Genomic DNA, 24,309 nt, shown 5'->3' with positions numbered 1-24,309 from the left:
TTTAGTTTAGTTTAGTTATTCTGAGAGAGAGAGAGAGAGAGAGAGAGAGAGCAGAGAGAGAGAATCACAAGCAGTCTCCGTGCTGTCAACACGTGAACCATGAGATCATGATCTCAGTAGGATGCTTAACCGACTGAGCCACCCAGGTGCCCCTAAATGATACTTATTTTAATTTTCTAAAATAACGTCTAGTCTTCTATAATGTATTCCAGTGTTTAACGGTGCTTAGTATGCTAGAAATTGTTCTAGAGTCCCACTAGATCTGTCCTGCTGCCATTCGTCTTCTCCACCCGCAGCCGTTAGTTGCTGTCTTGGTGGCGGCTGCCGGCAAGCAGGATCACGTCCATAGTAAGAGTAAGTCGGTGCAGCATGCACTGAGTGCCGGGAGCAAGGCCACGAGTCGCCATCTTCCTCGCTTAGTTCTTCCCACACGTCTGCAGCAGCCATCCCCACTCCTGTGTGTAGGGGAGAGGACTGAGGTCCGCAGTCTGAACAGGGAGCTCCACGCCCTGGCTGTGAGAGGCAAAGCCTGCCCTTTCTACTCCGCCTGTCCCTGCTGAGCCTCCGCCTGTCTTTTCTGGGTCAGCTAATTGCTCAAGCTTCGGAGAATTCCTGCGTCTGTAAACATGTCCCTCTGACTTTTCAGCCTGTTGTATACAAACAGCTCACCGTCACACACAGCCTGAGAAACTTGTGTAGGCTAGTGGCCGGTTTGTTGGCTTAATAACAGATCTAATTTACACTCACACAAAATGTACCCTTTTAAAGTAGACAATTTGGTGGGTTTCAGTATACTTGCAGGATTGTACAGCCGTCACCACAGTCCATTTTAGAACATTTTCATCACCTCCCAAAAGAAACTCCACATCCTTTAGCTCTCTCCCCATTCCTTCATCCCCTCATCCACTGATCTCCTTACTATCTCTATGAACTTGCCTTCTCTGGATATTGTATATACATGGAATCATGTAATAATGTTGTCCTTTGTGTCTGGCCTGTGTCACCCATCAGTGTTTTGAAGGCTCATCCATGTTGTAGCACGTGTCGGGGTTTCATTCCTTTTGATGGCTGAATACTCTTCCATCCTGTGGATGTTCCACACTTTGCTGATCCTTTCATCCATTGATGGACTTTTGAGTTGTTTCTTTTTGGCTGTTATGGATAGCGCTGCCCTGAGTGTTCACGTACCAGCCTGTGTGGTCGTGTTTCCGTTTTTCACTTGGCCAGTTTGTTTTTAATTCATGCTCAAGTGGCTCAGCAAGCCTTCCACTTGGTTAAAACCATTCGGCGCCACAACCAATTGCACCTGATAGACTTGATTGGATTACAGGTTGTGGCTGTGCTTTCTGGGTGTGTTCCTACGGCATGTGTTTTTCTTGTAGACCTGCCCTTCGTGCGGAATCACGTTCGCCCCCAAATCGGAAGCTGGTGCAGAAGGAGGAGCGGTCCAAAATGGCTGTCAAGAGGAGCATAAAAACAGCACCAAGGTAACAAGCTCATGGCTGTTCTTTCCGTCAGCTTCTCTCCCGGTGCATCCACCCTTGGTGACATTCCTGTCTTGTCGGCTTCTCACTTCTGAGAATAATTCCCCGTGGGTGACACCATTCCATATCTTCTCGTCCTTTGGGTTTTGACTAGACCAGTAAGATCGGGTTGGAGAGTCAGGACTCACCCTTGTGAAGTGGAGTAATCACATGCCTGCCTTCGCAGGCACTCAGAGCTTCAAGATGCGGACTGCTGTAGCCAGGGAAGGTCTGTGGGGCCAGAGCACGGGGCAGAACATGCACATGCAGGGACACGAGGGGGCTCTGCAGGAGCAGAGATGTGTCGTGAAGAGAGGCTTGGGGTCAGGGCTGGCAGCGAGGACACTGCCACTGAAGTCTCACCCAGAGACAGAGTCAGGACCGCAGAGGAAGGGAGGACAAGCACCAAACCGGGAGCCCTTTGAATACAGCTTATAAAGGCTGACTCTCCCGGGAGGCCTGCGTCTGTTATCCTCCACCCTCCCTCTGATCGATCCCCGTACCGTATCCACCGCCCCAGACCCCCCCACCCCCACCCCCGCCGCTTCCCCCACAGCCCTCTGCAATGCCGATTCTGTGGTTGGCAAGCTCCGAGAGCCTCAACTCTTCCTTGGCCTTCTCTCCACCTCCTTACTGGTCCTTCCCACGATGTCACCTTCCTGGCTGCCTCGACTCCTGGAGGTGCAATTTGACAAAGTAGCGGGGTGGGGAGAAGCGGGTGGGTGGAGAGGTCGAGAGTCAGATCAGAACAGAGGTGTGAGGGTGCTGGTCAGTCGTGCGGCAGGGCTGGCGTGGTGGAGGCCGGGATGGAATAACACTGTGACATGCCTGCACTTCTGCCTCTGTGTCTGCCTCCCACTCCCCTTGTCTTGAGGCAGGCTCCTGGAGCTCCTAATCCCAAAACTCAAAATGGACTTCTGAGTCCTCCCCACGAAGAGAAGCTCACCAACAGTCAGACCTCCCTGTGTGAGATCTTACAGGAAAAGGGAAGGTGGGCAGGAGTGAGCTTGGACCAGTCAGCTCTCCTTCCGCTGAGATTCAAGAACATCCGGGAGAAAACAGATGCTCATTTTGTTGATGTTATCAAAGAAGACAGGTAAGCATCAGCCATTCCCAGTGAAAGTGAAGGTTTGCAGGTTTGTAGGTAGAGGTCTCTCCCTTTTTCTGAATTTGCTGATCCCCATGTGTTTGCCCTCCACTGTCAGTAATTTACTTTATTTTGAAGTAATTTGAAACTTGCAGAAAAGTTGCATGGATAATACAAAGAATTCTCGTTCTACTCTTTGCCCAACTTACCAACTTGTAACATTTTACTATGTTTGTTTTATTCTCTCTCTCCTTCTTTATCTCTCTATGAAATTTATGTTTTATTTTTTTTGGAACCATTTGATAGTAAGTTGGATACATCATGCCCTTTGCCCCTAAATTGTGTATTTCCTAAATACAAAGATGTTCTTTTACATAACCATGGTTCCTAAATTCAGGAAATTTAGCACAGATGGAATATTTTATCTAATCTACAGTTCATATTCCAGTTTGACCAGAAATTTTGGCCACAGAAATGATGTGTTCTTCTCAGGTTCCCTATCCAGAGGCACACGGCGCCCTTTGTCTTCCATCAATGGTAGGGATTCTGAGTACCCAGGCCAGTGCTGTTGACTTCTCCAGTCTGTAGTTATTGTCTCCTCGAGACTAATAAGTGGGACTTGAAGACCACACACGTACTCCATTCCTCATCAGACTGCCCTAGATTTCATCTCCTTTGATGGTTCTTGCCTGGAACGGTCTTTGCTCTGGTGGTGCAAAGTGTCAGTTTTCCTACCTCGGCACCGACTGCACACTTCTCCTTAGGCCCTTGGCCTACTGCAGGGAAGAAGAGCCCCTCCTTACTTACTACTTTTTGCGTCCATCTGTTGCCAGCCTGGACTCAGGGAGTCCTCTTGGATTTCATAGGATGCAATCTCACCACTGGCCTTATTATGTGTGATGCTCCAGTTGTCCTGAATCTGCCAGGCAGAGCGCCCCTCAGGCTGGGCCCCATGTCCTTTTGACACCCCCCTATCCTTTGTTTTTCAAAGTTTCTGGCACCCTTTTCTAGCACAACAGGATATTCCAGGCCCATTTTATATCTCCTCTGACCCTGCTCAAGAATCGGCTATTTCTCCAAAGAGCCTTGCCTCCTTTCAGTGAAGAATGGTATTCAGATATGTTAGTTGTTAATGTCTGATTAATGTCCTTGTAGCCAAAGACGTACTCTATGTGATTTCGGTCCTTTTACATTTATTGATACTTGTTTTATGGTCTCACATGGGTCTCTTTTGGTGAATATACCATGTGCACTTGAAAAGAATATGTTCTGCATTTTTAGGATGTTATGACCCATAAACACAAGTAGGTCCCAGAGGTTGGCAATATTAGATCATCTGTGTTTTACTTTTTGTCTATTAGTCTATCATCGTGAAGAGAGGGATTTTTAAATCTGTCACCATGACTGTGGAATTGTTGGTGTCTCTTTTTAGTCCTGACAGTATATGTTTCAAGTATTTTCAAGCTCTTTTTGTTTTAGGTATATACACGTGTATGAGTGTTATAAATTCCTGGTGAATTGGTCCTTTTGTCATTTTGAAGTGTCCCTCTTTATCCCTGGTAATACTGTGTCTTAAAAACCACTTTATCTGATACTAATGTAGTAACTCTAGCCTTCTTGTTCTTACTGTTTGCCTGATATATCAGTTTCCATAAAAAAATTTCAACCTGTCTTTATATTTGAAGTGTGTCTCTTGTAGGTCTTACTTTTTTTAAATCATTCTAAAAATCTCTGCCCCTTAATTCCATTTTAATATATTTACTGGCTTTTTAGCCATACTTCTTTGCATTATTTTATTTTACTTTTTGGTGGTTGCCTTAGAACTTACAGATAAGCATCCTTGAATTTTTATAGTCTTCTTATGGTTAATGTTGTATCATTTCACTTTATTTTTTTTTAAGTTTACTTATTTATGTAACTAATCTCTATACCCAGTGTGGACCCCAAACTCATGACCCCAAGATCAAGATTCACATGCTCTTCCAACTGAGCCAGCCAGGTTCTGCTGTATCATTTCACTTAACATGTAGACATCCTATAGCTGTATAGATTCATTCTTCTCTTCCAACCCCTTATGCTGTAGTTTTTACATGTGTTACATTTACATGCATTATAATCCCAGCCTCTAATGCCATTCTCTTGGTAATCTCACATTGGTCTCCACTGATGACTTTTCTGTTGAGTTGGATCATATTTTCCTGTTTCTTTGCATGTTGTGTAATTTTAGATTGTGTCGTGCTTAGAAAATCTGGATTCTGTTGTAGTACTCTGAAGAGTCTCAATTTTTTCTTTCTTTCTTTCTTTCCCTCTTCCCTCCCCTTCCCTCTCCTTCCTCCCTCCCTCCCTCCCTTCCTCCCTCCCTCCCTTTCTTCCTCCCTTCCCTCCCTCTCTTCCTTCCTTCCCTCCCTTCCTCCCTCCCTTCCTTCCTTCCTTCCCTTCCTCCCTCCCTCCCTTCCTTCCCTCCCTTCCTCCTTCCCTCCCTTCCTCCTTCCCTCCCTTCCTTTTTCCCTCCTCCCTTCCTTCCTTCTTCCCTCCTTTCTTCCCTCCTTCCTCCCTCCCTTCCTCCCTCCTTCCTTCCTCCCTCCCTCCCTCCCTCTCTCCCTCCCTCTCTCCCTTCCTCCTTCCCTCCCTTCCTTTTTCCTCCTCCCTTCCTCCCTTCTTCTTCCTCCCTTCCTTCCTCCCTCTTTCTTCCCTCCTTCCTCCCTCCTCCTCCCTGCCTCTTCCCTCTCTCCCTTCCTCCTTCCTCTCTCCTTCCTCCTTCCTCTCTCCCTCCTTTCCTCCCTCCTCTTCTTTCCTCCCTTCCTTCCTCTCCCTCTCCCTTCCTTCCTTCTTTCCTCCCTCCTTTCTCCCTCCTTCTCCCTCCTTCCTTCCTCCCTCCCTCCTCTCTCTCCTCCCTCTCTCCCTTCCTCCTTCCCTCCCTCCTTTTTCCCTCCCTCCTTCCTCCTTCCTTTCTTCCTCTCCTTCCTCCTTCTTTCTTCCCTCCTTCCTCCCTCCCTCCCTGCTCCTCCCTCTCCCTTCCTCCTTCCCTCTCTCCTTCCTCTTCCCTCTCTCCCTCCTTTCTCCTCCGTCTGTTCTTTCCTTCCTTCCTCCTCCCTCCCTCCTCCTTCCTTCTTCCTCCTCCTTTCTTCCCTCACTTCCTCCCTCCCTTCCTCCTCCCTCCCTCCCTCTCCCTCCCTCTCTCCTTCCTCTTCCCTCCCTCCTTTTCCCTCCCTCCCTTCTCCTCCTTTCTCCTCCTTCCTTCCTCCCTTCTTCCCTCACTTCTCCTCCCTCCCTCCTGCTCCTCCTCTCTCCTTCCTCTTCCCTCTCCCTTCCTCCTTCCCTCTCTCCTCCTTTCCTCCCTCCGTCTGTTCTTTCCTTCCTTCCTTCCTCCCTCCCTCCCTCCCTTCCTTCCTTCTTTCTTCCCTCACTTCCTCCCTCCCTTCCCCCCTCTCTCTCTTCCCCCCTCCCTCCCTCACTTCCTTCTTTCCTTCCTCAGGCAGTTCACTTCCCTAAACTCAGACACCAAACGTTGCCTCCCCTGGGGTAGGCAGCTGCTCTTTTTTTTTTCCAGCCTGAATCAGGCTGCTCAGAGTCTGCTGTGCATGTGCACACCTCAAGCGTCAGCCAGAGACTTGAGCAGAGCTTATATGGTGAATGTGGGGGTGCCCCTTCTCTATTTTTTTTCCTTTGGGATTTTCAACCTCATTTTCTCAACCACAAGCCCCCAAACATTGTTTCCTGATTTTCCAAGACAGCGAGATTGTGGCTTTTCTATCTGAGTTTTAGCCATCCTGCATGTGTTGCTGACTAATGGTGGTCTTCAGGCCAAAAAAAAAAAAAAAAAAAAGGAAATTAAGCTGGTGCTGTTCCCTTCCTCCAAGTCTGACTCTCCTCCATCTTCTGTCTGCTTTGGTTAGTCTGTACTGCCTTCCAGGAGTCATTTTTATAATCTTGTCCAGGGTTTATTGTTATCTGAGAGGGGATTGGTCCAAAAGGAGCTAATCTCTGTTCCCAGAAATGGAACTTCTCAGTATTAATTTCAGAGGAACAGCACGGCTTCTGGCTGTGTGGATCCTGTCCTTTGACTCCTAACTGTGGCCATTGCACATCGTCCTTATAGCCGCTGTGTTGATTTTCCTCTGTCTACACTTCCTGAGTGGAAGGGATGATGAGGGTCAACATTTGGGGATGGAATTTTCTCTCTTCTGAGTGTACGAGTATAGTGAGGTCCTGAGCACCTGTCACAGAAGGAGAGAGTCCACTGTGCTTCAGGGACGGGAGGGAGCGTGCCTATGTGAACCCCACTGTGTGTCAGGCACATGGGAGGGACTGTATCTGTTTTATCTGATTTAATTGCAGAAGTTATTGTCTGAGGGAAAGAGACTACACCCCCTGGTTGTATTTGCCTTCTGAAAACATGTCAACACTCTCTTAAATTTATAGTAATTTTCTGCAGAATAAAAAGGATTTTAGTATTTGCTAGCAACCCACAAAAGAATGAGAGTCACATAAAGCAGGTTTGATTTCTCTGCTATTAAAATCCTTGAGTGTTATTTTTCAGGTTTCACACGCAATCTGCATATGTGACAATAGCACCCCAGTTACACTAACTCTGTAAACAGTTTTGTGATAACAGCCTGTCTGCTGTGACAGCGGTACTGACTGTCAGAGCTCTGAATGGCAGGACAGCAGCTCCGAGTGATGTTTTCATCAGAAGCCTTGGAATCAGCCTAAGTCTTCTCAGTACAGGATGTCTGCCTCTCCAGAAGCAGTTGTTTTCTAGCACAATAGAGCTGCCTTCTTCCTCAAACACTGAGAGATGTTTCCAGAAGCAGGGTTCTCATGATGTATGCTGTAATGACAGTGGGCAGCCATTGTTTTTTTGGAGAGTAAACACAACATGTGTTTTAGAGATACAAAGCACTTTCCAGACTTGTGTGTGTTCTAAGGGAGTGGTCTGGCGGGGTCTATCACATAGTGACCCTCAGACACTGTTTTTGTGACATGCTTGCGGAATGGTGTTGGGGCAGCAAATTGCGGTCTGATAAAGTCAGCACAATGACTGTGCGCAGTGTTGATCAAATACATTTTTCGTTTCTTCTAGCCTGATGAAGGATTATTTTTTCAAGCCACCCATCAATCAGTTCAGCTTGAACTTCCTGGATCAGGAGCTAGAGCGATCCTATCGGACCAGCTATCAAGAAGAGGTGCGTTTCCCCTCATACTTCTATGAAAGAAATTTATTGTTTGTGCTGGACAGTTTGCTATCAGCTTTGTGCTTTGGCAGACTTTTTTTTTTTTTTTTCGCCTTGAGTGACAGGACACTGAAGGCTACTCCTGATTTCTCACAGTCTGTAAGCCCCAAGCTGCATCTGCATGTGAATTTATCCACACAGGGAAAACAACCCCGATATTTCTGTGCTCCATCATTTAGCATCGCAGGCATGTCTTTTCTGGGCCCCCTGCTCATTGCTGGCTGGCATTGCCCTCATTTTCTCCCTCCTTCCCTGGGACTCCCTAACACTACATGCGTGTCACTTTGTTATGTTTACCACAGCACCCTGACGTTTCAGCTCCTGTCTGTCCCCACCATTAGGTTGTGAGCTCCCAGCGCCTGCACAGGGCCAGGCCCCGAACAGGCTCTTGACTGAAGGCATGAGCATCTTACTATCTGTTGATGTGCCCATGCTTTCATCTGCTGCAGCTTCAGTCCCTGCCTCTTACTGCTGACATGAAGCCAGCTGTCACACACCCTGAACCTGGGACCCAGCATTCAGTGGAAGCTTCCAGAAAATGGCTTCTGTTACACGGCTTCACAGACACAGAGTCGTTGCCTTTGCCAGTCCATAACCCACCTTTCAGGCTCAGTATGTAACATGCTTGTGAGAACTTACTGGTTTGTAATTGCTTGCTGTGTGGCCTGGGGCAAGTTTCTTAACTGCTCTATGCCTTAGTGTCCACGTTAAAAGCGATAGTAGAGATGGCCTGCCTTAAAGAACTTACACCTGTACTCGGTCCAGGGTGGGCAAGTACTCAACAAACGTTGGCTTTGTCTTTCATCTAAATCCTACTCTGTGGCCATCTGCCGCAGCTCTGGTTCACGCCTCCCGCCTCCCCTCCTTCCCACACACAGGTTATAAAGAATTCTCCCGTGAAGACTTTTGCCAGCGCCACCTTCAGCTCCCTCCTGGATGTGTTTCTGTCGACGACAGTGTTTCTGATTCTGTCCATCACCTGCTTCCTGAAGTACGGGGCTGCTTCCATGCCTCCCCCGCCCGCCGCCCTGGCCGTCTTCGGTGCCGCCCTGCTGCTGGAGGTGCTGTCCCTCGTGGTCTCCGTCAGGTAAAGGCCCACCTGCAGGGCTCTTTCCGGCCTTTAGCCTGTAGCTCCCTCTGCTGGCTCCATAGTTTATGGCTGTGTAGTTGGCTTGCGGCTCCGCTGACCCGCCTCCTGCCAGAGGCCCCTGCAAGCTCTCCTTCTGGGCGACTGGTCCTGTCCCCTCCCCTCCTCCAGCTCCACTGCACAGCATCCTCTCCGCAGACCACGGCCCTCAGCAGAGGTGAGCATCTTCCTTACCAGAGGGGGTCCATGTCTTCTGCAGCCCCACAGCTGCCAGCCAGCCCCTGGGTCTCCCAGCTCAGAGACTTAAAGAGAGCAAGTGGAAAGACAGGGAATTAGAAAGGGAAGAGAAACAGGACAGAAGCGTACGGGGCTCACGTAGTGGGTGGCCACTGGCAAATCAGTGGGTGCCTCTTCTAGATGTGAGAGCAAAACTTCCAAAATGTTAGTAGGAATCATAGGCTTCCATCTCCACCAGCTTGGGTCAGGCAGTGCTTTCTTAGGACATGGAAAGCATGAGTGGCCAGAGGAAGAAGACATAAGTTAGGCCTCATCAAAATTTAAAGCCTCTGTGTTCCAGAGAACACCTGTTGTTTCTCGGGTCTGAGTGAAAGGAGCCTGCAGGCGGGAGAGTATTTGCCAACCGCAGCTGTGGTGAGGGTCTGCCATCTAGAATGTAAGCTCAGTAATGAAAAGACAAGCAACCCATTTAGAAACCCTTTAGAAAGGTCTGAATGGATAGCAGGGACCCCTCAGGGAAGGTAGGCCCTCAAGACCCATTCAGCCTGATGTTGGGGTTCAGCCCAGCACCTGGGGACGCTCACAGCCGCTCTGCATATTTCCGACTAGATGCAAATGCACAGGGTACTCTGTTCACACGCACGCCCTCTGCTCTCCCCCGTCTGCCTCCTGGGCACCGAGACCACGTCCTCTGTCCAGTCCTGTCAGTCTCACCTGGCAGTCCCTCTGCTAATTGCCCCCAGAAGCTAGATGTAAAACAGAAACGGGGAGAAGGGCCCTGACCTCGAGTGTCTGCTCTGCTTCCCCAACACCCCAGGACAGGAAACTGCAGCCTCGGGCCTAGCCCTCAGGCTTCTGAACACTAGGCCCCTGCCGCTCCGCTTTGGAGTATACGGTCTGGATCGCTCTCCCCATCCCCATGCTCACCATCCCCTTATTCCCCCACCCCGGCCCCTACCCCTGGGGCTCTCTGCTGAGGGCCTTCTCTGGCTGCCGGAGGCCTCACACTTGACCTTCATGTCTCCTCCAGGTTGAGGTAACTGCAGGGTGCATCTGTGCTCTCCACCCAGATTCCCCACCAGGACTGAGCCGTGCTGCGCTGAGCCAGGGATTCCTCCCTACGGGCCCCTGCAGGGCGGCTCTGCATCCCTTACTGAGCTGCCTGGGAACTACTCCCAGATCAGCTCTGCTTCTGGGATCCCAAACCAAGGCATCTTCAGGCCCCTGGTTTGTCTTTTCCTTTTTAATCACGTACTAGAAATTCACTCGTGTAAGTGTACAATTTAGTGATTCCTGGTAAACCTACAGAGTTGTGCAAATATCACCAGATGATTTTAGAACATTTCTGTCACCCCAGAGAAAACCTGGTATCCACCTGCAGTGAGTCTCCTCGCGCTCCCTGCCCTGGGCCCAGGTTTTTGTGTGACACAGGTCCTGGCAGCTAGAGAAGGCTCCTGCTCGCTCAGAGGCCAGCATTGTCTCCATGCCTTTTTAAAAAGCCCTTTACACCACTGTTCCCTGTTCCACTGGAGCTAGTTCTACAGGGTCTGGGCTAACCTGGAGACTGCCAAGGGCTGTAGGCCACAAAGATGCCAGGCCTGGCTGCACCCCGGTGGGCTCTGGGCCTGGCACACCCACGTGCTCTGCAAGCACCGTCAAATGAGGCGGCCACTCCTCCTGAATGACCACTGGTGTGACCTTAAAAGTCCACTTCGCCCGTATCATCAAAGCTTGGGAGGGGTCGGGAACTTGATGGAGCTCCTCTCGCCATGCAGAGGGCATTTTTAGGATCCCAGGTCAACAGGAGCCCCGTGCTGCAGAATATGTGGGTGCCCCACGGAGGCCGGTTCTGCAGCTGCTCTGGTGGCTGGCCTAACCCTCCTCCACAAGCCTTCCTGCATCGCAGTCACAGCCCATCCTTGCACTCCCTTCATTTTGTGCTGAGCCCAGGCGGGCATGAGCACAGTGAGTCTCATCCTCAGAGCTCTGCCATCCTGGGGACCTTCATGAAGGGCCTGTCGGTCCTGCCTTCTCCCTCTTGGAACTTGGCTCCCTCTGCCTCCTCATGGGGCTTATGTATTCTGCCTTTGAGCATATTTGTGGTTAGTCTTGGAAATATTCCCAGGACTCCATTATCCATTTGAGTGTCAGGAGGCCAGACCCATCCAGGCCCTAAAAGGGTCAGACAGGGCCTGTCTGGCCCCATGTGGAAAATGGCCAAGATTTGCGGTTTCCTGGTGGAGGTCAAGCGTACGTGCCCGTGGCTGCTGCGCTGAGGTGTCCGTGACAGAAGGCACGGGCACCTGTCTGTGTGGCAAAGGTCCTGGAGGGGAACTTTTGGTGTCAAAGCTGAGCAACAGTGTCTGCACCACCACGACCACCCCCCCTCCCCCCGCCAGAGGTGAGGATAGTGGGTCTGTCCCTTCTCCTCCTCGCTAGGGCCAGGCTTCAGAGAGAGGGTCTATGTGTGTGGGTCTCCCTCCCAAGCTGAACCCTGGTGGCCCTCCTCCATCTCCCCCTGCTGGCATCCAGGTACTGGCCCCTCACCCCAAACCATTCTTCTTCTAGAACAGTGGTTCTGCGCCCCACATACTTGCTCTCCTTTCTTTATGAAGATTCTTTTTGTGATGTCCACATCACCATCCTGAAATACAGCCTACCTACCCATACACACAGTTTCAGAAGGGCCCGTGAAATGCCCTCACTCTGACACGAAGGAGACAAGTCAAGAAAGCCATTAAAAATAAAATACATCAAGTACATAGTGCTTCACCTTGTATTTGCCAGGGCGGCACCACCGGGGAGGTCATAACAGAGTCATCAGCTGTGTCCTCAGGTGCGCGATCGCCACAAAGGGAACCCTAGAGGTGTGCGGGTTTGGCGGCATGGTGCTGTGAGCTGGGTTGCAGCCTCTGACCTGATTTCTGAGCTGCTGAGTGAGCCTTGCTGAGGCCCCAAACAAAGCCAAGGGCACTTCACACAGTAGTCCATTCCTGGAAGATAACTGCGATAGTACCACCCAGAAACTGCTTTCTGTTTAAAAACGAGACATAACTAGGCTCTAGGCTGAGGTCAGCAGCAGCAGGTTTTTCGCCTCTTCGGGTGTCCAGGGGGCAGGTGGCCGTTGTGCGGAACGCAGGGTAGAGCCTCCCCTCCCTGGCTCCTGCGCACTAGATGCCAGCAGCACCCCTCAGTCCCCTTGGCAACCAGAAAGGCCCTGCCAAATCCCCAAACACCTCCAAAGCGCCCAGCCCCCGGACCCCTACCCTGGCAGGCTGGGACAGCAGGTGGGGCCTGTTCATGTTCCCGTGCCTGGTTCTTCCATGCTCCTTTGAGACCCACAGAAGCTTATGCTTGGCTTTCTACAAACACGTGTTATCAGGAAGCAACAAATGACCTTCGAATAAGGTCTGATGAGCTGAGCAAGTCGAGTTCCCTTGGTATCTTCCAGAGGTGAGGGGCCAGGGCTCTGCGGCCCCCACACCCACGGCAGCAGCCTGTGGGTCTCCTGCCCTCATCTTCCCCGGCAGGCTGACCTGCCCGCAGACACCCCTTTTCTCCTTGTCCCAGGATGGTGTTTTTCCTGGAGGATGTGATGGCTTGTACCAAGCGCCTGCTGGAGCGGATAGCTGGCTGGCTCCCGCGCCATTTCATTGGGGCCATCCTGGTGTCACTCCCTGCTCTCGCCGTCTATTCACATGTCACCTCTGAATTTGACACCGACATACACGTAAGTAAAGGCCTGGTGCCTGTTTCTGGGCTCTTTTGCACAACTTCGTGGTTTTTTTTTTTTTTTTTTAAATAAGTCTGATGACTTGGGACAGCAGTTTAAATATAGGCCTCTAAAGAGGGACAAACTCTTTGTCACCACTTTGTGCTTGTCTTCTGAAAAGACTTGCCTGAAGCAGTCAGGGAGGTGAGCACGTGGCCTGTCACTGACCACAGTCAACAGGGCTGGGTACGCGGCTGCCCTGCCCGGTTGACATGTGCCCTCTCCAACCTCACCTGCTCTTTGCCGAGCTCCAGATGAGCTGTTTGCTTACATGTTTCACCAAGCAGCATCAGCCCCACGTTTCCAGACAAGTACAAGATAACATGCTCGTCTGTAGGACCAGCACAGCTCTGTGACTGGCCCCTGGATCGGCTGCTGTTGATCAGGGAGGAGCTTCCTGGTTAGACCCCAGAAGGAGTGAATTAATGCCCTTGTGGAAGGTCATGTTTTTGGTGAAAGCCAATGTGACCCGAGCTGGGTGGGCTGACTGCATTTGATACCCCAAATTACATTTCTGCTGGCACCTAGCAGGATGCCTGAAGGAAGGCTTCTTAAAGGTAACCACTTACATGGCGGTGGTTTTCAGACTGGTGGCCTGCCTTCCCTTTCCTCTGGCGTGACTCATGCCGTTCCCACACATCTGGAGAACTTTGGTGCTAGTGCAGACTTGCAGCCTAAAGCTCTGGGCGATTAATGCGACAGAGTGCCATCCGTCCCTGAAACTGCCAGACACTAAGCGATTTTTATTTTGAAAGAAAGATAAGTGAGTGAATCCTTTGATGGCAGAACGGGAGTGAGGCCAAGGCGGGGCGGGTCACTGACCACGCTGGCCCCTTGTTACAGTTCACCGTGTTCGCGGGCTCCGCCATCCTGACCGCTGTCGTGCACTACTGTAACTTCTGCCAGCTCAGCTCCTGGATGAGGTCCTCCTTAGCCACCGTCGTTGGGGCTGGGCCGCTGCTCCTGCTCTACGTCTCCCTTTGCCCGGACAGGTACGTCCACCACCACGGTCTGAGTCCGGCACCCTCGCCAGCTGGGACCCCTTTCCCGACCTCACCTGTGTCTTTCACGTCTGAGGCGATGCCCTCTCCCTCTGCTCTAACAGGTACTATCACAGCACGACAGCTCTCACCAGACACGACATACCCCAAGACTAATATGCAAGAGAAAGAAAAGATAATTTTTGGCAATGTAGTACGTATTTGCATATAGACATGCTTGGGTGACTACCCCTGCCCCAGAGGACAGAATGCATTAAGCTTGTGCTTGAACTTCCTTACACTGGAGAAGTAGGACCAGAGGCTGTTGCATACGAGCCCATCAAGAAAGTGAAGGAATCAAGGAATAGGTAGACCAAGAATGCAAAGAGGAAGCCGGTTCCAACTTTGTTTGAGTAGGGGTAATGTACCCAGACAGACTGCAGGCTGCTGAAGGAGAGGGAGTGAGGGGGTATGGTGCTGTTGCCGGCGACCTGAGCCTTATTTATAAATATTGACTCCCTGTCGTGACACACATCATGACATGAAACAGAGTACTGACCAGTCACTGGAAATACATCTTTTGTCTTGAAATCCTCCCACATTTGAAAAATACTTTTCATTCCCAGGTATTCAAATGGCCTTCAAAACCCTATCACTGGTAGGCTCCAAGAAATAGATTGGACGGTGTGGGAAAAGAAAGAGGAACTGTGTGGAAGACCCCAAGGGATGGGACCAGTTCTTGCCGTTATGCTATGAAAAATTAACAAATAGAAATATAGAGGATGGCAGTGATTTGTGCTGTATTTAAAACATTCTATGTTAATGAAATCCAGTAAGATCCCCGTCTTTATTTTGTCCTACTAACCAAATAATGTTTGATTCTTAGTGTGTTAAAAACAAGTCTCCTGTTGATCACTGCGCATTTGCATCTGGTTTTGTGGCTATTAGCCTTTTTCAGCTAGCTGTGTAGTTGGAAAAACAGTGTTACCTTAGATAGCAGAATGCTCACAGTGATTAACTTAGAAATTTCCGATAATGTCCTTAAGCCATTAAGCATTAAACTTCTCCTAAATATTGGACTTTTTTTGGTAACTGCGTATAAAAACATTTTACTGTTAGCACATATTAAAGAACCACCTTTTATAATTACAGTGGGTTTAGGCCAGTAGGATATCTCAAAGTTATACAGGGCGTTCCTTCATTGTGCTTTGCAGGACATCTAACATTCCTGGTTCCTCAAATTACTGGGACAACCAGAGGGAGCCCCAACAGTTTAGAAATGCCCCTAGGAATGGCATTATTGTTGCTGAGAACCATTGCTGTAATAAGTTCAGAAGTAGACAATGATCTAGTTTGTTGCAATAGCAGATGAAACCGCCATCGTGTACCTGTGGACTTGACCAGAGCAGTGGTTGGTAACGGACAGAGTAAGCACCCTTCTCCTCAGTTTATTTCACATAATAATGACGACATGAAAGACGCTCAAGTTCTCTGCAAATTAAGATCAAAAGGGAATTTTAAGTAAAGCTGTCCTTCAGCATCTGAAAGGAAACCTTAATAAATAGTTAAATTACTTTAAGCAGAACACAGTGTACATTTTCCTTTCTGAAGGTATGGCCGTCTGGAATCAGGGTCATTATAAAACTCTCTCCCAAGAGCACGGGATTCGTCATGCCTTTTAACCTTTTAAGAGAACCACCACAGATCCCCCATCAGCCGTTCACAATGTCCTTCAGTCACTGGTGCTGGGCTTTTCCACTGGGACCAGAGTGATCAGGGACTACTTCCATCACCTTTGTCCAGAATTCAAAGAGCAGATGTTGGGGTGCGGCTGGCATCCTGAGTCTCCCCTGCACCCGGTAGTCCTCCCTACTTGCAAAATCCTTTGAGCCCATCGACCCTGTCGGCCCCACTGAGCCTTGCAGGGTCACAGGGTAGGAAGCTGCCGGAGTGATGAACAAGCCCCCTGTGTAGGGGAGGGGACTTCCAAGAACCGCTCCAGCCTTGGGGGGATGCAGATGTGAAAGAAGGGCTGTGCACACGTGGAAAACCAGTGTCACCGCCATGTCTGGGCAAGGAGAGGAGAGGACATTCAGACTCAGAGCAGTGTCTCTGCTGTCGCTCTTTCTCTCCTTCCCTGTGACATCATCTAATACCTCCTGTGATGGTGAAAGTCGCTCTGAGCTGTCCCCTGGCCTCTGCTGCCCAGGGGAGCTGCTGGCAGAGGCTGTGTAAGGTCCCCCTTCATGGTGAGCAGGGCAGGTGGATCTAGAGGACCAGGAAATGTGGGGGCACGAGGCTGATTTGCTGGCCTGGGGGGAAGCTGGGTGCAACGGGACCCCGGAAGAGGCTATGAGGGATGTGGAGAGGATCCTGCAGGTCATGGGTCCTGCTCCAACACCGAGAGGGAGTTCTTTATAGTCTGTGGTTTCTGTGCCCCAAACTGGGACTTGATTGCTTTGGGACCACCAGCTTCTCAGGTAGCCAGCGTCTCCTAAATTCCTAACAGATTTTTTTTTTTTTTTTTTTTTTTAGTTTATTTATTTTGAGAGAGACAGAGAGAGCACAATCAGGGGGAGGGGCAGAGAGAATGAGAGACACCATCCCAAGCAGGCTTCACATCATCAGCACAGAGCCTGATCCAGGGCTCGAACTCATGAACTGTGAGATCGTGACCTGAGCCAAGATACGAAGTCAGATGCTTAACTGACTGAGCCACCCAGGCGCCCCTCCTGAGCTCCTTTCTAAATCGGTCCTTTGTGAACAGGCATTGCTGTTCATCATGACTGGTGTCTAGCCTTTGGGAACCTGTAGATGAGTCCTAACAGTCACATGAACGCCTTGGAGACTCCTTGTTAGATGTCACTCTTTGGTGACGGTGTGTCTGTTCCACACCTTACATGAAGGCCTATTAGCTATGTCACTGACTTTGCCTGTTGTGATTTTTTTTTTAATTTTTAAATATGTGTTTATCTTTGAGAGAGAGAGAGAGAGAGAGAGAGAGAGCGCGAGAGCATGAGCGGGGGAGTGGCAGAGAGAGAGGTAGACACAGAATCTGAAGCAGGCTCCAGGCTCTGAGCTGTCAGCACAGAAGTCAGACGCTTAACCGACTGAGCCAGCCAGGTGCCCTGTGCCTGTTGTGATTTTTAGTTAACACCCAGCATCAAATTATAATAAAGAATTAACTATACTTAGTTATCTAACTTGATCTCCATATTTGAAAAAGGAAAATTGTTTATTTAAACTCTTCTCAGATCACTTTATGTAATGCCTTCTTTGCTTTTTATAATAATATTTTTCTGCATTTTAATTTCAGTTCCATAGTAATTTCACACCTGGATGTGGGACAGAATTTCAGGTAAGCTGTTAACATCATGCTTGTATCTGAACAAATGAGAGTAACTTCCGAAAAAGCAGTTGTATCTTAAAGAAAAAGAACCATATGTAATTCTTAAAAGAATAAGTGGAAAGTATGTACTTGTTGAAGTAACAGATCATAGTTATAGTATCTTACTGGAAAAAACGAAATGATTGTTAAGAACATACTAGATTTGGCTCAGTTTTACATAAGATTTCAGCATGTTATGAAGGAAATCTGTGAAGTCTAGGACAGTACTTATTTTAATTCCCTAAAATATTTTGAAATTGCTAACTAGAAATTTGAAATAATAAACGTTAGACCCTTGTTTTACTATAGACATCAAAGTAAGATCCAAATAAACTGAAGAGTTAGAAATAAGCATTAAATTATAAAAGACTATATAAAAGTCTAGAAAAAATAACATTAGTTTGCAGGCCTCTAAAACAGATAACTTTCCAGTCTTACAAATAATAAAGCCACACACGCACAAAAATAAAAGGCTGACTGACACACCAATGGGGTGTGGGCACACAGATAGCTGTGGGCCGTCACCTAAAGAGCTGGTTAGGGCCTGCATAAATAAAGGACAAAAAAACAAAAAAATTCACGGGGGGAAATGTAGGTAGAGGCCAAATAGGTTACTCCCGAAGTCGTCGGACGTTTAAATAACTACACACCTCCTTTTGGTCTTTTAAATTGGACGTTCACAAAGTTACAGTGTGCATACCCAGTGCGGGTGGAGGTGTGGCGCGTTCCTACCCTGCCACTGTTTATTTTGTTAAGCTACCAGGCACTTAAAATACATGGCTTATTTAATTCTCACAGTAGCCTGACACATCAGGCAGCTTTGTCCCCGTTTTCCAGATGAGGACGCTGAAGTTGAGAGAAGTTAAGGAGCCTGTCTGTGGTCACACAGCTAGTCATTGGAAGTGTGTGAACCCTGGCGTCCCACACTAGTGGGCCCCCCTCTTTCTGCCATGCCTCATCACTCCTCAGAATGGTACATAGTTTTCGAAAGTAATTTGGCGATCCGTCTACAAAAGTGTTTATAGCCTTTGATGTAATAATTCTATTTTTGTTTATCTGCTGAGGAGACAATCCAGAACTTCAGTTGCCAATAAAAAGAAATGAATTATGATACATGTACTCAAATATTGCCACTGCTAAAATGCACCAATAAGAAAAACACTTATGTGGAATTGGAAACATCCTGTCAGATTTCATTATACATATGAAAAAAATGTAAGATATGCAATAGTTATGATCTGGTAATGAGTGATGAATGATTTTTTTTTCTGTTTCTACAATTAAAATATTAAATCTCTGTGGACCTACGGACACTGGGAAGGAGATTTAAAGTATGGAACAAAGGCCCAATGCACATGTGTTTCTGTTACCATCACGACTATAGTATTTATTTGGAAACAAAACACTTAGCACCTTTTTTTAAGTAAACTTTTTATTGATGAATATATAACATGTGCACTGAAAAGTACCCAGATCATAAGAATACAGCTCATTGACTTTTCATAAGTGAGCACACCCACTAAACTGCCGCTCGGACCAAGAAATGAAACATTCCCAGTGCCCAGAAGTACCCCCGTGCCATTGCTCAGTCACTCCCCCAACCTCCCATCTCTAGGCATAGATTTTAAATGGCACCGAATACACCAGAATGTTAACAGATCCCATGTTAAACTGGTTAAGACCATGAGTGATCTTTTTTTTTTTTTTCCGTTTTTCTTGACGTTTTAACCCCTTTTCTCTGTGATCATGGATATACTGCATTTTTCTCAACTTCCAATTATGACTTAATGTCCCATCGTTAAGTCATAGATTGACTCCTGCATTGAGTCATGTAGAATTCCTCTTTTTGGAACTGACCTTTGCTGTTCGAATGTAGGAATAAGACCACCATCTTGGCTCCTTCTGTGGCGGAATGAGAAATACTGGTTATGGATGGGAAGTAATTCCTTCACCTACCCGTCACACATCTCTTCTGCTGCACATCAGCCCCTTGGGCACTAAATGTAGATCTGTGGATTGGGGCTCTCCTTTCAAACAAAGGAGAAAGCACATGTCACAGTCTGGTGCCCTTCTCCCTCATGCTGGCCTACGTTCCAGTCTTCCCCTCCTCTGTGCAGAGGGACTGGCCTGTGCCCCTCTCCGGAGTCAGGCCACACTGCTAGCTTTGGCCACAGCACAGTGAGAAAAGCATCGAGAGCAATAGCCTGCTTGAGGAGACCCGGACACATCACCCATGTCTGCCCCAGGGCTACAAAGCCCGACTGGACTGTGAAGATGGTGGTGAGCCTCGGTGACATGTACTTATAAAGGGGACTGTTCCTTAATGTCACCACTTTGGAGAAACAGAAAGAAAGGTTCCCTCCTCACCCACCGAGATGGGCCCACACAAGAGAAGGCCTTCTGCCTCCTGGGGCAGATTCTCTCTCTATTCTCAAGCTTGTTAGAGGGCTTGCAAGGCTGAACACAAATCTGTTTCGGTCATTTCAGTTAATTGTTCGGTACTTGAGATTCATAATCTGTGTTGCCATTTGATTAAATGACCATTGGAAGAATAAGTAAGTGTGGTGTGTCTTACCACAGAGGCCTTTTTTGGTTGCCGGCTCACAGGGAACTTATGGCAGAGATCCCCAAAACCACCCCCAGAACCAGCAATTTGCTAGGAGGATTTAGGACTCAGCACATAGTTGTACTGTGATTTATTACAATGAAAGGACACAAAGCAAAATCAGCAGAGAGAAAAGGTACATGAGATAGAGTCCAGAGGAAACTAAGTGCCAGCTTTCAAGAGTGCTGTCCCTACCACATAGTCTGGACGTTCTTAATTCCTCCAGCAATGAGCTGTGACACAACAGGTAAAATGTTGTCCACCAGGGAAGCCCATCAGAGACTCTGTACCCAGCGTTTCTGTTAGAGGCTAGTCAGATAGGCATCTCTGCCTGGCATCAATCAAAACTCCGGACTCTGAGAAGGAAGGCAGGTCCTCAGCATAAACCACCTTGTTTACACAAGCAGTGTAGACGCGGTGAGCCCCTTTTATCAAGGGGGGCAGGAACCTCCCCAAATCCGAGATCCTGATGCCAGCCTAGGGCAGTGCTGCCAGTAGGCCTTTCTGTGGCTAGCAGCCTCAGGCCTGCTCTGTTAACTCCTTTTGCCCAGAACCTGAGGCCAGGAGGGACTTAGCAATACCCCAGCCCATCTTCAGTTTACACGTGAGGAAATTGAGAGCTAGAAATCTTGCCCAGGGTTCCAGAACTCCGCAGTAGTCAGCTGGGACAGAGTCTGGGGCTTCTTATTCCAAGGTCAGGGCTTCTGTGACTGTGTTTCACGGAGGACCATTATGGCCAGATTGGTCAATTTCGTTATTTTTTATAATATCCTTAAGTCACAGGTAACAGTAAAACTTCTTAAACATTCTGATTACAGGATTGAGTTTTCTGTGCCATGGAGCTATCTAAACTGAGGACCTATCCATTTTATATAGAATCATATTTATAGTGACTCAGCCCATTGCTACATAAGATCTAGAAGACCACTCTGTGTGCTGTAGAAGCACATGAGAGCCCAGAATTGACATGAACGGAGCACTCACAGCTCTGTAAACAAACAGAAGACAGACAAGGAAATGCCATGCTCATTAACAGTGATTGCCTCTGCGTGGTCCGTGATGACCAAATCTTTTCTTTCTGCGTTTTCCCCTCCATTTGTTCTCATGAGTATGTAGTACTTTTAAATGGAAAAGCTGTATCTAAAAAAGGAACTTGCAAAGAGACCGTGCTCCTGGCACTAATCTTCAGTCACACCTGTTGCTGGTCAGCACCGTCCAACTGCAGAACAGCCCCCCACCCCCCGAGAGCCCCCTGCCTCGAGAGCACGCTGTCATCGGAGGGAACAGAAATGAGAAAGGCAATTGGAAAATTTCTGCTGGAATTGTAAATGTGCAGTAGTTGAAGTGACTCCGTGGTTCCGGCTCCAGTAGTTTGTCCCACAGACAGACTCCCTCCTGTGCACAGGAGCGTCCCTGCGGTGTTCGCCAGTAGTAAGCGGTGGACGCAGCCCCAAAGGCCCAGGGTTGGGGTCTGGTTGTTACAGTACATCCATGTATTAGAATTTCTTGCAACCACAAGAAAATCAATACTTCTCTGAAGTAAAGTCATTTGTTTTTTACCACTATTTATGCTGAGTTTCTCACAATGTGCTACTCTTGAAAGTATACATACTATTTTTTAAAATGTTAACATTGTCTTAAATGACTTTGGCAAAATAGAACTAACCCAGAAGGGGCTAATGGTACGTTGGTGGACTTTTATACAGGTAGACAGTAGAGAACTTACCAAAATCCTTTGTAAAAGTACACATCTTTCAGAACTAACATTGGATGAGAAATCTAAAAAGGGAGTGCGTCAGAGAATGTTAAATTTCTTGGGTATGATGATGGTAGTGTGGTTACGTTGGGAGACGTCCTTATTCTTAGAAGATAGGGACTGAAGTATTCAGGATCCAAGTGTCATGATGTCTGCAGTTTACATTCAGAATGTTCAGTGGGAGAGGCGTGTGTGCATGAGTGTGTGTTGACAGGGAAAGAGCAAAGCAGGGAAACATGAGCAATTGTTGAATCCAGGAGAGGAGCGTATGAATGTTTTAAGTAGCCTCTTAACTTTCCTGTAAGGTTGACAATTTTCAAAATAGAAAGTTGGGGGTAAAGAAAAGATGTTAAAAGTCCAGGATCTGAAGGCTCCTGAAGAACCACAGTCACCAAGTGCTTACTCAGAAGCCAGTGACAAAGGTCAGCCTTTATTTCTGCACCGCTCCAGCCAGCCAGCTAAACGGGAGCGGGGCGCTTGGCGGCTGCGTGCTGTCGATGCCCCAGAATTTGGTGCCGAGTGCTAGTTAGCTGGGCTGTTTCAGAACCCGCAAGTCCTGAGCAGCAATCTCTCCCTTAAAACGTGCATTTAAGAAGGTACATCGGTTCTCTTCTCTTTACTCTCCAGTTCCAAGGGGAATCCGTGCAACAGTTCCTTGCCGCGTGACGGCAGAGCAGCCAGCCTGATTGGCCAGGAGGGGGTTCTTGTCTTCTTTCTCCTGCTCTTGTTGGTCTGGTTCCTGAATCGAGAATTCGAGGTCAGCTACCGCCTGCACTACCACGGGGACGTGGAGGCGGACCTCCACCGCACCAAGATCCAGAGCATGAGGGACCAAGCTGACTGGCTGCTGAGAAACATCATCCCCTACCACGTGGCTGAGCAGCTGAAGGTCTCCCAGACCTACTCCAAGAACCACGACAGCGGGGGCGTCATCTTTGCCAGCATCGTCAACTTCAGCGAGTTCTACGAGGAGAACTACGAGGGGGGCAAGGAGTGCTACCGCGTCCTCAACGAGCTCATCGGGGACTTCGACGAGCTCCTGAGCAGGCCGGGCTACGGCAGCATCGAGAAGATCAAGACCATCGGAGCCACGTACATGGCTGCGTCAGGGCTGAATGGCGCGCAGTGCCGGGACGGCAGCCACCCGCAGGAGCACCTGCAGGTCCTGTTTGAGTTCGCCAAGGAGATGATGCGCGTGGTGGACGACTTCAACAGCAACATGCTGTGGTTCAACTTCAAGCTCAGGGTGGGCTTCAACCACGGGCCGCTCACGGCGGGGGTCATCGGCACCACCAAGCTGCTCTACGACATCTGGGGCGACACCGTCAACATCGCCAGCAGGATGGACAGCACGGGGGTGGAGTGCCGGATCCAGGTGAGCGAGGAGAGCTACCGCGTCCTGAGCAAGATGGGCTATGACTTCGACTACCGAGGGACGGTGAACGTCAAGGGCAAGGGCCAGATGAAGACCTACCTGTACCCAAAGTGCACGGACAGCGGGGCCGTGCCGCAGCACCAGCTGTCCATCTCCCCGGACATCCGAGTCCAGGTGGACGGCAGCATCGGGCGGTCTCCCACGGACGAGATCGCCAACCTGGTGCCTTCTGTCCAGAGTGCGGACAAGACGCCTCCGGGTTCCGAAAACAACATGCAGGCCAGGGATGATCACCTGTCCTCTAAGAGGCCCTGGAAGGAGCCTGTCACAGCCGAAGAAAGGTGTCGATTTGGCAAAGCCATAGAGAAAAGCGACTCTGAAGAAGCAGGCGCTGAAGAAGCCAGCGAGCTCACCAGGCTCAACGTTTCTGAGAGCGTGTGACGCAGCGCCCGTCGCTGCCGCGGTGCTCTGCTCCTTGAAACCCAGTCACGTTTGTACTTGCCTGTTGTGCGTCCCGAGCACCACAGCCTCTGTCCCTGGACGTGGTGTCATGGGGTCGTGGCAGCCCTGACGTCTGTGCGGACCACAGCTATTCAGGGGTCGTTTCCATCCGTCTCATTCCTTTTCTTCCCCGGAGCCCTATCCCCTGGGTGTGACCGTCCAGCAGCGTGGAGAACAAGTGCCTTCGGGGGCTGGCCGCGGCGTCTAGTCTGGGGACAGAGACCACCGGTGGAGATCATGGCATTGGGTATTGCTGGACTTTTTAAACAGAAGCTGTGGTTAAGATAGCGTTCTTACTGCTTTTCCTCACAAGACACTTTGGGTTTTTGTTTTGTCGTCGTTTGTGTTTTTGTTTTGTTTTGTTTTTGCTAATACAATGTTTTTGCGGTTTATTTTTTTCTGTGTACGTAATAGTGTTTCCCAGTGCCCTGATCTTTCTATGTAAACATGTACACGCACACACACTTTCATTTATGAATCTGAGATCAAGTGCCAGTAACTCACTGTGAGGGGCGGTGGGGGGGCGTGGGGTGCGAGCAGCCGCCAGCCTGGATGGCCCGCGCCCTCCCCACCTGCGCCTTCCAGAGCTCCTGGGCCCTCGGGGCTGAGGGGGCACCGCTCCCCGGCCAAGCGGCGTTAGGGCTTCTTCCACGTGCAGGCCCAAATTCCAGATGCTAACCAGGGATGAGCTCGTGAACCCAGGCCTCAGGTATTTAAGAGCCGTGTTTCATTCTGCCCCGGAAACCAAGGGGTCTTCCAGCTGG

The 24,309-nt window shown here is 49.1% G+C and overlaps 1 protein-coding gene across 1 annotated transcript in view; it reads left to right on the top strand.

The window, feature by feature from the left end:
• The window catches only part of ADCY9 (adenylate cyclase 9), a 118,158-nt gene extending 94,221 nt beyond the window's left edge, over positions 1–23,937 (top strand). The window contains exons 4-11 of the mRNA XM_027043368.2: positions 1,383–1,487; positions 2,402–2,619; positions 7,694–7,796; positions 8,723–8,931; positions 12,739–12,898; positions 13,784–13,932; positions 17,237–17,278; positions 22,297–23,937. Of these exons, the coding sequence (XP_026899169.2) occupies positions 1,383–1,487; positions 2,402–2,619; positions 7,694–7,796; positions 8,723–8,931; positions 12,739–12,898; positions 13,784–13,932; positions 17,237–17,278; positions 22,297–23,485 (2,175 nt within the window). The 3' untranslated portion in view covers positions 23,486–23,937. The remainder of the gene's footprint in view (positions 1–1,382; positions 1,488–2,401; positions 2,620–7,693; positions 7,797–8,722; positions 8,932–12,738; positions 12,899–13,783; positions 13,933–17,236; positions 17,279–22,296) is intronic.
• The last annotated feature ends 372 nt before the right edge of the window (positions 23,938–24,309 follow it).

Source organism: Acinonyx jubatus, chromosome E3 (genome assembly GCF_027475565.1).
Source record: "Acinonyx jubatus isolate Ajub_Pintada_27869175 chromosome E3, VMU_Ajub_asm_v1.0, whole genome shotgun sequence".
NCBI lineage: Eukaryota > Metazoa > Chordata > Mammalia > Carnivora > Felidae > Acinonyx > Acinonyx jubatus.
Note: the sequence above shows the minus strand (reverse complement) of the source record. Positions and strands in the feature narration are given on the sequence as shown.